General features: G+C 50.7%; 2 protein-coding genes across 5 annotated transcripts in view; one reads left to right on the forward strand and one right to left on the reverse strand.

Moving 5' to 3' along the window:
* Nucleotides 1-8,436, reverse strand: part of Lrp5 (LDL receptor related protein 5) — a 100,040-nt gene extending 91,604 nt beyond the window's left edge. The window contains exon 1 of one of the 3 annotated variants that reach the window (XM_034505885.2): nucleotides 8,297-8,436. In XM_034505885.2, the coding sequence (XP_034361776.1) occupies nucleotides 8,297-8,387 (91 nt within the window). In that variant the 5' untranslated portion in view covers nucleotides 8,388-8,436. Of the gene's footprint in view, nucleotides 1-7,680; nucleotides 7,743-8,296 lie in introns of those variants that run through there. The other 2 variants (XM_076914641.1, XM_076914642.1) reach the window with 2 other exon arrangements.
* Nucleotides 8,386-12,698, forward strand: LOC143434758 (uncharacterized). Of its 2 annotated transcripts, XR_013104518.1 has the most exons (3): nucleotides 8,556-8,693; nucleotides 10,410-10,685; nucleotides 12,454-12,698. XR_013104518.1 is itself a non-coding variant. In XM_076914643.1 (2 exons), the coding sequence occupies exons 1-2, from the start codon at nucleotides 8,386-8,388 to the stop codon at nucleotides 12,542-12,544; spliced, it is 399 nt and encodes a 132-aa protein (XP_076770758.1). In that variant the 3' UTR covers nucleotides 12,545-12,698. The 2 variants fall into 2 exon arrangements, 1 of the variants encoding a protein (XP_076770758.1); XM_076914643.1 differs by lacking the exon at nucleotides 10,410-10,685 and having other exon boundaries at nucleotides 8,386-8,693.
* The last annotated feature ends 2,119 nt before the right edge of the window (nucleotides 12,699-14,817 follow it).

Consider the following 14,817-nt stretch of genomic DNA (forward strand, 5'->3'; position numbering starts at 1 on the left):
TAAAACACTGGTCAAAAGCTATGCCCATGGGGAGAAATAAAACAGGCTATAAAGACAAACATCAGCTGGGCGGTGGTGGCGCACGCCTTTAATCCTAGTACTCAGGAGGCAGAGGCAGGCATCTCTGAGTTCAAGGCCAGCCTGGTCCACAGAGTGAGTGCCAGTGAGAAATGGCTCAGTGGTTAGAGCACTGGCCTCTCTTCAAGGGGACCTGGGTTTGATTCCCAACATCCACATGGCAGTGTAAAACTGTCTGTAATTCCAGTTTTCAGGGGATTTGATGCCCTGTTCTGGCATCTGTGGGCAAAGAGCACACATATGGCACACAGACGTATATGCAGGCAAATAACTATACACATACACATAGATAAAAAAACTTTTTAAGGTAAAAGGAACAGTAAAAACTGCTAAGTTTTGTGCTATACAGTTTATTGCAATTAAGGAGGGGAAGAAAAGGGCTGCTCCAAAGGGCTAGAGAGTGGAGAGATGGCTTATCAGTTAAGGGCATTGGCTACTCTTGCAGAGGACTGGGTTAGCTCCAAGCACCTGCATAACTCCCATTTCTGGGGATTCAACACTCTCTGTGGACAGTGCACGCACATGAAACACAAGCCAATCATAAAAGCAAACACTCATATGTACAATAAGGTAAGTAAATCTTTCTTTTAAAAAAAGTTTTTCTAAATTACAACATAAGAGTTAGGGTATATTCAACAGTAGAATGTGTGCTAAGCAACACACACACACACACACACACCTGGGATCAGCCAGCCTGAAACCTCTAGCAGTGACCCCACTGTGTGGACACCTATGGGGTGTCCTGTAGACAGGGCTTTACCGGCAGGTACAAACAAACCATAAGGACAGCTCAGGGAACACAGATGATCGACCCAGGTATCCTCTACATGCCCAGATGTCCACAGATGAAGGAATCACCTTAGCCACAATGGGTCAGCCTGCCATCAGCTCCAGCACCACTCCAAACAGACTATCCCTGGTTCCTGACTGTGGAAGTAGTGACCAAAGAAAAGGCCAACTTGGGCTGGAGTGATGGCTCAGTGGTTAAGAGCACCAACTGCTCTTCCAAAGGTCCTGAGTTCAATTCCCAGCAACCACATGGTGGCTCACAACCCATCTGTAATGGGATCTGATGACCTCTTCTAGTGTGTCTGAAGACAGCAACAGTGTACTCATATACATAAAATAAATAAATAAATATTTTTAAAAAAAGAAAGAAAGAAAAGGCCAACTTGCAAACATTCAGTCTCCAGCTTGAAGTACACCCTGATGCTCACGAAGGCTCACTGGCGGGGGGGGGGGGGGGGGGGGGGGGGTTTACTGTCACTAGGCTGTTACCAAGAGGAGGTGGTGTGACCTGTTACAGTCAAAGGGAGTGGGTGGGCGGCAAGGCCCACACCAGGCAGTAGAGCCACACAGCCTCTCAACCTTAGCTGAGCCATCTTTAAAAAAGACACAGACATTGGTGAAGGCCAAACCTTCATAGCACAATCCAGTGTGGCTCAGCCACATGCTGAGGGAGTCTCTGGGAGGACAGAAGGCTCAGGTACAGGCTTCTAGCTGTCCCTGTACTTCCACCCTCCAGGTAGGTAACTGCTGGAGGCTGAAACACACAGAAGCAAACACTGTTCTGGAATGAAGGACAGAACTCTCCCGTTGATTGGTGGGGGGGAGGGGGACTCTGACAAATGCAACTCAAAGGGAGTAAAGGTTTATTTGGTTAACAATTCCAGGCTAGAGCTGGTCACTACAGTGAAATTAAGGCAGGAACTTGAAGCAATTGGTCACATGCATGCTCACTGTGTGGCTGACTTTCTCCACTCTTACATGGCCTAGGACCCCAACCCAGGGAATGGTCCCATGGACCATGTCTTCCCACCTCAATTAAGGAAATCATGACAATCGCCCACACACATGTTCACAGACCAGCCTGATCTAGACAATCTGTCTTCTCAGGCAATTTTAGATTGTGTCATGTTGACAACTGAAACCAACCACACAGACAGGCTCTACTAGGGATGATGGGTCCCAGGTTAGGAATGCAGAGATGGGGCTGGCCCCATAGGCTGGTGAGACAACAGGACAGACCTGAAAGGGATACTGGAAGGGCCGCATAGACCCCGGAGAACCCTTTTGAGGCCAGTTTGGTGCCAACTACACCCACAAGGTGAGAGGGACAAATTGAAAGCAGCGGAGTTGGGCAGGGGGAGCAGGGGCCAGGCTTGGAAGAATCTCAGAAAATGGGCCAGCTGATTTTGTTTTACCTTTAAGAAAACAGAGGCACACATAGGAAGACTCCAGGGCTCCACACGAAGGCAGAAAGCCATGGGGGCTGGGGGATGTCCCTTAGCGGCCCTAGACACTTGCACTGACACACAAGGCCATGCAATGCCTCATGGGCTCCTTTCTAAGAGAGGAGCCACTGCCCAATTCTGGAGGAGCCTGGGGACCCCCAAGACTCCCAGGGAGGCTGAGTCCCCTTCCTTGACAAAACTATACCTCAGTTTAGCCACAAGGTAAACTGCATCAGGACAAGCTGAAGCAGACGCTGAAAGCAGATGACACTTGTCATCTCACAAGGCAACTAGGAAAACACCCAGAAAAAGCAGCCTTCCACCCCTAAAAGGGCACATATCACCATGAAAACCTTCCAAAGGGTCCATGGCAAAGAGTCCCCAAGTTTGAGAGGCAGAAAACAGGAGATACTGAGGACCCCTCAGGGCACATTAGGTTCCACAGGAAATCAAGGTTACCACAGTGGACCATGGCCCTGTAGATCAAGCAGGACTCACTGGAAGTGAGTAAGGAGCCAACCACTCCCACAGGCAGCAGTCAAGGACACATTGGAAGCCCAAGGCTAAAGCCACATAACATCCTTGGGGCTCAGAGTGCCCAATGTACACCTACTACATTAGCGAAAGTGCCATATCCCGGCCACATGTATCTCTATGTCACTTAGAAACAGCAGTACACTTGCTCATGGCCCAGAAAGTCCCCTCTCAGCCAGGTGGGGCTTTTAGCTTTGGCCACCCCAAAAGAACTAATCTCCAGCACCTTAGCCCCACACAGGACGAGAAGTTCAGTTCTGCAGCTTCACTCAGCCTCCTTTAAAGGGAACCTGGGTACCCAAAGAGGGTTCCAAGGATCTCCCTCACTATGGTGGTGAGGGAAGGAACACTGTGTTCTCCCAAGCTTCACAGATCCCACAGGTGCTGGCAAGGCTGGTTGATCAGCTCAATTCTGTAGATGTGGAAACTGAGGCTGAGAGCCAGCAAGCCACTTTCCAGAGGCTGAAAGGAAATCAGGGTAGACCCGCCAGCTAGGCCTGGGGCTACCTCCCTGTGGGCCCCACAGCTGCCTCCACCCGTCACACTTGGACGGCTCTGCCCCAGGCGGCTGGCTTGGAGCCCACATTAGGCTTTCCAAGCAAATGTGAGCAGAGTCACGAAGCCCAGAAGCTGGGTGCAGCCCTCAGCTCCCACCACGCCTGCCCCACAGACTCCTGTTTCTGGAGGCTATTAAGTGATCCGACTTGGTGCCTCCCGACCACAGAGTCCAGCTCCCTCTGAGACTGGGAGGCCAAACAGGAGACTCATTCCACACTCTCAGGACCCCAGCTCTATGTAGATGGATGTGAAGGGAAACACAGACTGGCTGGAGGCCAGCACAGACTGTCCAGTTTGCCCCAATTGCCTGTCACACTTCTGAACCTCCTACCACAGTGCCCCCAGCTCATTTGCTGAAAGCCACAGGCAACCAGGACCAACTCAACCAGTGAATAAACAGACAAACATTGGTCTATCTGCATAGTAGAATATCACTCAGACATAAAAAGGGTGATGGACTGCCACATGCTACAAAGAAGTCAGACAGAATACATATGAAATCCAGCCAGGTACAAGCTGGCTAATTCTAATTACTCAGGAGGCTGAGGCAGGGGGATCTCTTGAGCTCAGGAGTTCAAGGCCAGCCTAGGCAACACAGAAAGACACTATCAGCCCCCCAAAGTGCCCAGAACAAGAACATCCCAGAGACAAAACAAAAACTGTAGTAGGGACATGGAAAACCACTGTTCAATAAAAATGGGGCTTGCTTTGGAACAATGAAAATGTTTTATAATGTAATGACTGCAATCCACATAAGCATGTCCAATGCTTGGATCCTGCATGCTTTAAAGAGGTGTGACTGCTAGGATGTAAGCTCCAATTCCAACATTTTTAAGATTTTCTTTTATTTTATGTGTACGCACAGTTTACCTATTTATGTGCCCACAGAGGCTAGAAGGGGTGGTGGATTCCCTGGAACTGAAACTAGAGATGATTGTGGGCTGCCATGTGGATGCTGGGAATTTAACCTTGGTCCTCTATAAGAGCAGTAAGTATTCTTAACCACTAAGCCATCTCTCCAGCCCCCCTTGAACCCCAATTTTTAATTTTTATTTCGGTTGATGGGGAGGGCTGACCTTGAGCTGGGGACCCTCCAGCCTCCACCTCGTGAGTCCTGGATGACAGTAAGCCCAGCTACTGCTCGCATAGACTGCTCTGGCAGAGGACCTGAGTGTGGTCCCAGCACCCACACTGCGCAGCTCAGAATGGCCTGTACTTCTAGTTCCAGGGGATCCAATGCCCTCTTCTGAACTCCAGTGCTGAACACATGCACACAGACACACACACATAGCTTAAAATACAAACAAATCTTTTTTTAAAAAATTAGTTCCAGAGGCAAGCATGGTGGCACACATCTTTAATCCCAGCACTTGGAAGGCAGAGGCAGGAGAATCTTTGTGAGTTCAAGGTCACCCTGGTCTACACATCTACACATCCAGCTCCAGGCCAACCTGTCAACTGCCAACTCTGTTCTCAAATTAAAAAAAAAAAAAAAAAAAGTAACCACTAGTAATAATAATAACAACAACAACAACCTCAGCTCCACACTGTTCACCTCAGACTCCCTGACTGACTCCAGGCTGCATGTCCTTCAGTCCTGTGTTGAATCTCCCCAAAGGCTTCCTAGGCTCTAGATCACACAGCACGAGCTGACCTCTCATAGTACACTGGTCTATATGCCCAGGATGACGACTCGTTTCTCTCATAGCATTGACCAGCCCCTGTGCCCCACATGCCCCTCCCCATGACACAGGCACCAAGACTGTCTCTGTATGCCACACTATCCCATTCTACTAGAAAGCCTAACCTGGTACCAGTCACCTGAAAAACAGGTATATAATGGCAGCCATGGGTGCTCTCCATTAAGAAGTCACTAAACTAGTGGCAGGAAGAATTTTCATGAAAAGGTTGCCTAGAGGAAAAGCAAGATGATGCAAGGTGGCGTCATCTGCCTACCTCCCCACAGCAAGTGGCAAGGCTGGCACTAGACTATGGGCCCCAGGGCCCTGTCCACTTTACTTCCCTGTCCTGATCTGGGGCTGTAGAGGTAAACTCATCAGTTACTGGATATCCAAGATCACAACACAGAAGAAAAGCCCAGACCAGGGCCTGGGAAGATGGCTCAGCTGGTAAAGTGTGTGCTGTCTAAGTGTAAAACACACCCAGCACTCGTGGAAAGAGCCAGTCATGGTGGTTTATCAGTCAGTGAGACCCCGGTTCCAGTGAGAGACCTTGTCTCAAAGAACAAGGTAGATGGCTCCCGAGAAACACTTCTCAAAGTTGACCTTTAGTCTCTATATGCACATGATGGCTCCCGAGGAAAACCACAGAAGATTGACCTCTGACCTTTACGTGCACAGGCATGCACGCATATGAACATTAAAAAAAAAAAAAAAAAAAAAAAAACCATGTAGCAACAACCCCCAGAATTTCCAGGCCAGAAAAATCAAAGGCCATGACATACAACTGTCCTCAAGGCTCTGCCACCACTACCCCAGACCTTGGCTGCAGGTACCAAACGCTTCCCACCACATGATATAAAAGAGAGGACATGAGTCCTCTCTTATACCTAGCACAGAAAGGCTATGTAAGCCTCCCAAAGACAAACAGCAACTGGACATAAAAATCCTGGTTGCGCTGGGTTTAATCCAGCACTCAGGAGGCACAGGCAGGTGGATCTCTGGGTTGGAGGCCAGCCTGGTCTACAGAGGGAGTTCCAGGGCTACACAGAGCTCTATCTGAGCAGAGCGCTGTCATAGAACTACGTCTCAAAACACCTTGGTCGGTCTAAGCACCTCCTGCTCCAACCCTGGGGCACCCACTTGCAAAGCAGGTGACAGAGTCCTCACCTGGCTGCATCCCACCCCCACACCCCTGTGCAAGTTCTGCTAGATGCCTGAGTAATGACTCTATGTAGTGAAAATAAAAAGGGTCCCAGCTATGTTGGAGGTGGCTTTCCCCAGAGAAGCTTAGGACAGACAGGTTGCCTAGGTAATTTCTTGCACAGAGGTATCAAGGAACAGGGCCCTGACTTGGAAGGGACTCCATTCAGCATTTAACCCAATATAAGCCAACAGGTGCTGGCTGGGCCCTCCCAGGGGTAGGCAGCCTACAACTGCAGGAACCTCCTCCAGGGGGTCAGACAGGCTAGGCTGGTCCAGGGACCAGCCAAGAGAAGGAAAGCCTAGGGCTTCCAGAGTGGGGAATTCAGAGACCACTAGAACAAAGGCTTTTCTGTGGGCTCACAGCTTCAATTTGCAACAGGAAGCAATCAGGAAAAATAATTAGCTGCCCACTTACTCCCTTCTCTCCAGACTCCTGAATCGAGAATCTCAAACAAACATTTGGGGGTCGCACTGCCAAGAAGAACACTCAAATAAGAGCTTCAGGAAGATTCCTCCCTTTGCTTCCATTTTAGGCCTGGACTACCCCATCAGCTGGTACTCCTGGGGCCTGGCTTCCTAATGTTAAAATAATCGATTCTATTTTTGCCTCATACACCACCAAACTATAAAGATGTTAAATTTGGGATATCAGACGACAGGCGGGGGGGGGGGGGGGGATCCCAGAGTAACGTCAATCCCACCTAGGACAGGAAAATCGGCTTACAAACCCCACCTTTAAAACAAATAGCTCCCCCATACCCCTTCTGCAGCCACGACCCAGGCATTTCCGGAAAGAGCAGAGCTGGCCTGGACTTCCCACGGCCTGTCACAGTTTTGTCTTCGCCTTGTTTTGCTAACACCAGACATGGCCGGAAAATGTAAACATGATCCCGAGGGAGACAAGTTTAGGGGGAGACTCCCCAAGAGCCCTCAGGCTGAGGTTGAAAGCTCCAGGACTGGAGAAAGCCAGCTCCCTCGACCCCTCCCCCCAAACCTAGGTGAAAGGGACGGCAGCCCAGGGAATCTGAGCACAGAGCCAGGCCCAGCCACCTCCCTCAAGTGTCTACCCTGGAAATACACAGGGGGACAGCTGTTCGCCTTAATAAGGCCCAGACAAAGGGACCTGAGGTTGTCCTCCTACCCCGCCCCAAACTGCCATCAACACCACCCAGGAGTTCAAGAGTATCTGCCGGACCCTTGGACAGCCACACTCCAGAAAAACACAACACATCCGAAAACAATGATTTAGGTGGCAAGAGGCTTGCTTTAAAAACCACATGGCAATCTCCAAATTAAAAGAACATGTGTAGCATTTCCAACTGCTTCGTTTCTCTAGAGTCCTCCCGACCTCAGCTCCACCCCTCAGGACACACCAAAAGTTAGAAAGTTACCGAACCGGCCACTTTCCCAAAGGTGGGTCCAACTGAGGCAGAACCATATCTCCCCACACCAAAGCACCCACGCAACCGATCTCGAGGCTGGGCACTGGTCAGCTGGGCTGGGCGCCTGGCCACCGCTTGGGGGCTGAGCGGTCAGATGGGTCACTGGGGTCACGGGGGCACCTGGCAGGTGTCAGTCGGTTTGGAAGACTGACAGCCCACGCAGGTCAAAGAGACAGCAGCCAGGGCCAGGCCGCCCCGCGCTGGGCTCTCCGAACTTCCTAACTTGCAACTTCTGGCACTTCCCAGGGCTCGGTAGGCCGGCCGCCGCAAGCAGGCTCGCGAAAAGTTTTCCCAGTAGTTCGCGATAGGCCAGGCCTGTCCCGGGCCATCGCGATGCCCGTGGGCGCACTCCTGAGCGCGCCCGGCGTCCCGAGCCTTGGGCAGGTGAGGGCCCGCCCGCGCCGCACCTGGCGGGCTCGGTCCCCGGGGAGGGGCCCCGGCGGGAGAGACAAAGGGCCCGCGCGTGGTCCCCCGGCGCGCGGTCCCCCGGCGCGCGCTCCAACTCCCCCGCAACTTGCAAAGTGGCTGCTGCGGCCCCGGCCATTGTCCCCCGCGCCCACCTTACCCGCAGCGGGGACCAGGCTGCAGCACAGCGCCAGCAGCAGCAACGGCGGCGGTGGCGGCGGCGGAGGGGCCCGGGTCGGCGCCGTTTCCATGTCGTCCGGCGGCCGGGAGCGCCGCGCGCTCACTCGGGCTCCATGGCGCGCGCGGCGGCGGTGGATCCTCGCGGCTCCCGGCGCCTCTTGCTCCCGCCTCGGGCGCCGCGGCCCAAGACGACGCGGGAGGAGGGAGCGGAAGCCGAGCCGGTCTCCGCCCCCCGCGCCGCCCGCGCCGCCCGCGCCCCCCGCCAAGCCGCGCCCTCCTGCGGGCGCCCGGGAGCCGGGCAGGCGGGTCCCTCTTGGCCCGCGACAGGAGAGGCCCCGCGAGCAGGTGGGTCACCTGCCAGGCCCCTGCACTGACAGGTGAGGAAACTGAGGCACGTGGACGCATGACCCACACTGCCAGGAGGCCTCAGGGCTGGAAGCCGGAGGTCCCTGGAGCCAGGTCTTGGCACTTTCACAACTGCTGCCACCTGGCCCAGAGACACACGGCCCCACTTGGGAAGTACGCGGGAACAGGCGCAGAAGTGGATGGTGTGAAGGAACTGGGGGCTTTTACTTTTAGATTTATTTTTTGTTGTTGTGTGTATGGGTGTTTGCATGCATGTATGTGCACCATATGCGGGAAGGAGTTCAAGACAAACAGAATAGGGTGTGGGGTTCCCTGGGACTGAAGTTACAGGTGAGTGTGAGCCACCATGTGGATGCAGGAAACCGAACCCAGGTCCCTGAAAGAGCAGCAAGTGCTTCTAACTGCTGAGCCATCTCTCCAGCAGAGCTGTCTAGATCCTCACACCTTGGGCAGGCAAGTGCAGGTGCAATCACTTCATGTCCTTATAAAGAAAGATGATGACAGTGTCCACCTTGCAAGGTAGAGAGGAAGGGCAGAAGCTGAGGTGGTCAGGAGGGTGCCTTCGCCCTCCTGTGGTTTATGCTAAGAAGAGACAAAAATAAGAGACCAAACAAAGGAGTGAATAGCCAGAGAAGTGATACTCAGGCCTGTAATTCCAGCCTTGGGAGATTGAGGCAGGGGGCTTACCTTAAGTTTGAAGCCAGCCTGGGCTACCTGTGAGAGCTGGTTTTAAAAGGGTTGATAGAGTCCTTGAGTCCCAGCACTGCATAAAGCAGACTTGATAGAACAAACAGAATGAGCAAAAGAAAAGTCAAGGTTGGCCAGCAAGATGGCTTCTGTTGACCTTCAAATCCTAGGATCACAGAATGGAAGATGAGAACTGACTCCCAAAACTTGTCTTCTACAGTGGGAAAATGTGAAGACCAGGGACCAGCTAGTAGGGGGAGGGGACCCAGGCCAGGGCCCCAAGGGTCAAGACAGAGATTTTAATTCGGAAGCAGGCCAGTGGTTCAGGAAGAGCAGTCTCCTGGGGTGGCTGTATCCAGTCTCTGACCGGAAGAGGAGTCAGAAGGTCTCAGGGGCAGTAGAGAGGCTTTGCAGGGAGTGAGGACTGGAGCCAGTGTCCTTGCTGGTTCCTACTCACCCAAGCCCACCCCCCACCCCCCTCCACCTTCAACTCAGAGCCAAGAGCACAACCCCCTTCTCTATCCCCACTCTCACCCATCCCCCAAGGCCTTCCACTTTCAGCCTCGGCTCCCCACAGCCAGTGAGGATGTTAGATAAACCAGACCTCACCACTCCTCCCGTAAAAAGCTTGCTGAGGCTCCCGTGTGTCAGAGAAGAAGCAGAAGCCTTGGACTCTCACAGCCTGGCCTAGCTACACCTCCTTTACCTCTAACTCCATCTTATGGGCTGCAACTGCAGAGACAGGCACCGTCTGGACTGGGGGAGGTCTATCTGCTGACACTTTTATCCTACTTAGTTCTTGAAAACCATACTGCCTCCCTCTCTCTAATCCACCCTGCTGCACTTCCTGCCACCTAACAGGGTATGTGTTTACTCCTTTTCCTTCCATTACTGCAGAAATCCCAAGATTTTGTCTGTTTTGTTTTCTGTGTATAGGCCATGGCCCAACACACAGTTGGTGCTCAATAAATACTGTTTGTTAAATGAGCAACAGAAGTAAGAGATCTGATTTTTTTTTTTTTTTTTTTTTTCCATTAAAGAAGCACCCTGAGCGCTGAACAGGGCTGGGACTGCGAAAAGGGAAGAAATGCTGGGAGGAGGTGCTATTTCTCATCCTGTCTGGTGTTTGCCCTGGATTAAGCTGCTATAAACCTTGGGTCAGCCTCCATCCCACCTTCAAGCCCAAGAGCCTGATTGCAGATTCCCTTGGAGCTGACCTTCCATCCCATCCTGTACGCTCTACTAGAATCCCCTGGAGCTCACAACCTCTGTCCCATGAGTGCTACAGGCTCCTGAGGACCAGCTTGTCCTCTCGGGTGAGCACTAGCCCCTTGTGCTCTGCAGGGAGGTCCCATTAAGCCCAAGCCTGTGCACCTACACACTTGGCCCATTTCCCTTCCACTGTTTCTGGCCTACAGGCTGGGAGGCCTAGGATGGCAGCAGAGGCATCTCAGAGGCATCTGAGGTGCAGGTGGGGAGCTCCAGATGGGAAGCAGCTGGGATGCCTTGCTGGGGAGGCTAGCTATAGAGAACAGAAGGGAACACTGCATTCAGGGGTGCTCAAAGTTCATAGGGTACTTGCCACCAGGCCTGATGACCTGCCTGTAATAGAGGAAGAAAACTGATCTGCACAGGTTGTCCTCTGACTGCCATGTGGACGCCATTGCATAGGCACACACTGTTGTGAGACAAAATTTTTCCTGGGGAGATACAATACACATCTACTCACCCAAACTTGGAGCCCACAATAGACCAAGTGGCACAGATACCACCAAAGTCCAACTTTGTAAACCATGAGTTTTATTGGGGTTACTTGGAGGAATAGAGTGAGAGGTTACTTATAGGAGCAGAAATGACTCAAAGACAGCTGTATCCCCAAGGCCCACCCCAGCATGAGTGACAGATCACAAAGCTGGGAACTTAGGGCTCACTGCACAGCCTGCAGGCAGCTCAACAGGTTAGAGAGTATCCTCCCCAGTGTCTCAGTTGTTCTAAACCTCTTCCAGGCAACTCAGCTGCTTTCTGCTACTTACAAACCTTTTTTTTTTTTTTTTTTTTTTTTTTTTAAATGTATGAGTCCTCTGTTGCATATATATCTGCCTGCATGAAGAGGGCATCAGATTCCCCCTATAGATGATTGTGAACCACCATGTGGTTGCTGGGAATTGAACTCATGACCTCTGGGAGAGCAGCCAGTGCTCTTAGCCACTGAACCATCTCACCAGCCCTCTTACAGACCTCTTGTCTGGTCTGAGTCTTCTTTGCAGATTGGCCCTGCTCCTCTGTGACAGACTCTCAACTTTTATTGCATATTATGGCAGAGGGGGACCTGGTTAATCTGCTCAGTTTCAGGGACTTCCTGAAGCTATTTTGAGTTTTTTACCTTCTTGCTTAAGGAGCGTTCCTGCAGGATGAAATGTTTTCAGTTTTAGAGAAAACTATTATACTGCAGATTTCTGGAAGCCTGACAGACTGAGCACGTGAGTGGATACACTCATACTTGCAATGCATAAATATATAAATTTAATTTTAAAATAAGCTGGATGCAGTGGTATACATCTTTATTCCCAGTATTAGGAGACAGGTAGGTGGATCTCTGTGAGTTCAAGGCCATCCAGGACTATATAATGAGATTCTATCTCAAAAACTAAAGAAGCTAGAGAGATGGCTCAGCTGTTACTAGCACTTGCTGCTCTCCCAAAAGACCTAGGTTCTATTTCTAATATCCACATGGCAGCTCACAACTCTCAGTAACTTCAGTTCCAGGAAATCCAATGCCCTCTTCTGGCCTCCACAGCACCAGGCATGCAGGTGGTACACAGATGCACATACAGGCAAAACACCAATACACATAAAATAAAAATATTTTTTTTAAAAAAACGAAAAATACATTTGGAAGGGATTTAGAGAACTATAAGACCCAATAATTGGTTAAGCAAGTATGGTGGCTTGAATATGTTTGGCCCAGGGACTGGCACTATTAGGAGGTATGGCCTTGTTGGAAGAAGTTTGTCATTTTGGGGGTGGGCTTTGAGACCCTCCTCCTAGCTGCCCATAAAACAGTCTTCTTCTGACTGCCTTCAGAACAAGATGTAGAACTCTCAGTTCCTCCAGTGCCATGCCTGCCTGGATGCTGCCATGTTCCCACCTTGATGATAATGGACTGAACCTCTGAACCTGTAAGCCAGCCCCAATTTCCTTATAAGAGTTGCCTTGGGCCGGGCGTTGGTGGCGCACGCCTTTAATCCCAGCACTTGGTGGGCAGAGGCAGGCGGATTTCTGAGTTCGAGGCCAGCCTGGTCTACAGAGTGAGTTCCAGGACATCCAGGGCTACACAGAGAAACCCTGTCTCGAGAAAAAAAAAAAAAAAAGAGTTGCCTTGGTCATGGTGTCTCTTCATAGCAATGGAATCCCTAACTAAGACAGCAAGTGATCAGAAGTAAAATACAAAATATTAATTATTAATTAATTAATTAATACATCAAGAGGTAGCCACTGAGTTGCCAAGGAGAAGGACCAGCGTTCTGGCCCCTGAGTCACATCAGTGCAAAGTCTCAGACTCCAATTTGAACCTTCAGGAAAGATTCCAATTGGAACCTTCAGGAAAGTCCAAAGAACACACTAGAACTTATCACTATTGCATCCTGCCGACTTCTGCCATCACAGGGTCAGCCATTTTTAGACCCTGGTAACACAGTATGCAATCAGAGAAAGTGCTAAGCTCCAACTTCCCTGGAAGGTCATCTTCCACAGCTCCTGCCGGTGACACACTCTCTCAGGTCTGGTGTTTGGTAGTTCTCACCCTTAGTCCAGTCCTCAGATGCAAGGTCCAATTCCGGGAAGTAGTGAGGGCCAGCACCTGTCCTATCTAATCATTTCCGGGGACAGGGCCTCAACCTGAGTCCTCAGACCTATCAGAAAAATAATGTCTCTGTCTCTTTGATTCCCCTCCCAGGCAGAAACCACTGACTCAAAAAGCCATTCCAGGCACCAGAGCCCCTCCTGCCTGGCAGGGTAACACCAGCAGTCAGAAGTATGGCTGGGGCTCTATAATCCATAGCATCCTCCATCAAGGAGCTGAGAGGCTCCCATTGAGCACCCATTCCTCAAACACCACCGCCCACCACCTGCACCCAGAACAGGCCAAGGAAAGTTGCAGGGGCACTGGAAGGCTTAGGCAGGTCAGCCATGGTCTTTGAGCTGGCTTGGCCTTATCTTCCCCTCTGAGCCTGAGTTTCTTCATTGACACAGTGGGAATGGAACAGTGACATCATCTGGTAGACTTACAGTGCTGAGTCAGACCTCAGGACTGTAAAACCTGTAGGTCATGTTTACCACAGATCTAAGATCAGACAGAGGGTAAATGGGCTCCCTATCCCCAGCATCCCCTACTTCTTTTGATGTTATTTTCACTTTGGGGGGATTTGTTTTGAGACAGGGTCTTGTTGCCCAGGCTGATCTTGAACTCACAATGTAGCTGAGAATAACCTTGAACATCTGATCCTTCTGCCTCCATTTCTTAAGTGCTAGGGATTACAAGCACATGCCTCCATGCTACATTTATGAAGTGCCAGGGAAGCTGGATGGTGGTGGCTCACACTTTTAATACCAGAACTCAGAAGATAGAGACAGACAGATCTCTAAGTTCAAGGCCAGCTTGATCTGCAGAGTGAGTTCTAGGACAGCCAGGGCTACACAGAGAAACCTTGCCTTTAAAAAAAAAAGTCAGTGATTGAACTCACAAGTTAATGAATGGTAGGTAAGCACCCCGCCAACCGAGCTACACCCCAGCCCCAGCTGTTGCTTCTCCTTCCTGGAGTGATGATTCACCTGCCCCTCCTGACTCTGAAGTTGTTATTGGAGCCTATCTCATCATTCAGTGGTGGTGAATCTTGCCTCAATCAAAGTACACTGAATATATCATTTTCATTACAAGCTAAGAAGGAGATATACTTGATTGGGTTTCTTTTGTAAATACCCGAGGGAGACTTGGAGTAGACTCAAAGTGGCCCTCAGAAGACAGAGACGCACTGAAATCCTCAAGCCTGTAATTATTAACATGCCTCAGAACTAAGAGAAGGCCCCTGAAATAGATTGTCCTGGACCATCCGGGTGGACCCTGAATCCAATAACAAATGTCCCTAGAAAAGACAGCTAAGTGTGGTGCCACAATCCTGCATACAGTACCCAGGGAACTGTAAGAGTGTTTCCAACACAAGTGCTCTGAGCTAACTGAAGTCAGAACTTCCTGGGAAACTTAGTGAAACCCTGCCTCAAAAGAAAGCTTTTTAAAAGGGTTTAGAGTCTGAGGAGATAGCTTTTTGGGTAAAGTGCTTGCTGCACAAGCCTGAAGACCTGAGATCAGATCCCAAGAGCCTACATAAAAAGCAAGATGCACAAATACCTGTAGTCCCAGTGTGCCCAGAAAATGGGAGGTGGACACAGGAA

Source organism: Arvicanthis niloticus, chromosome 1, assembly GCF_011762505.2.
Source record: "Arvicanthis niloticus isolate mArvNil1 chromosome 1, mArvNil1.pat.X, whole genome shotgun sequence".
Classification (NCBI taxonomy): Eukaryota; Metazoa; Chordata; class Mammalia; order Rodentia; family Muridae; genus Arvicanthis; species Arvicanthis niloticus.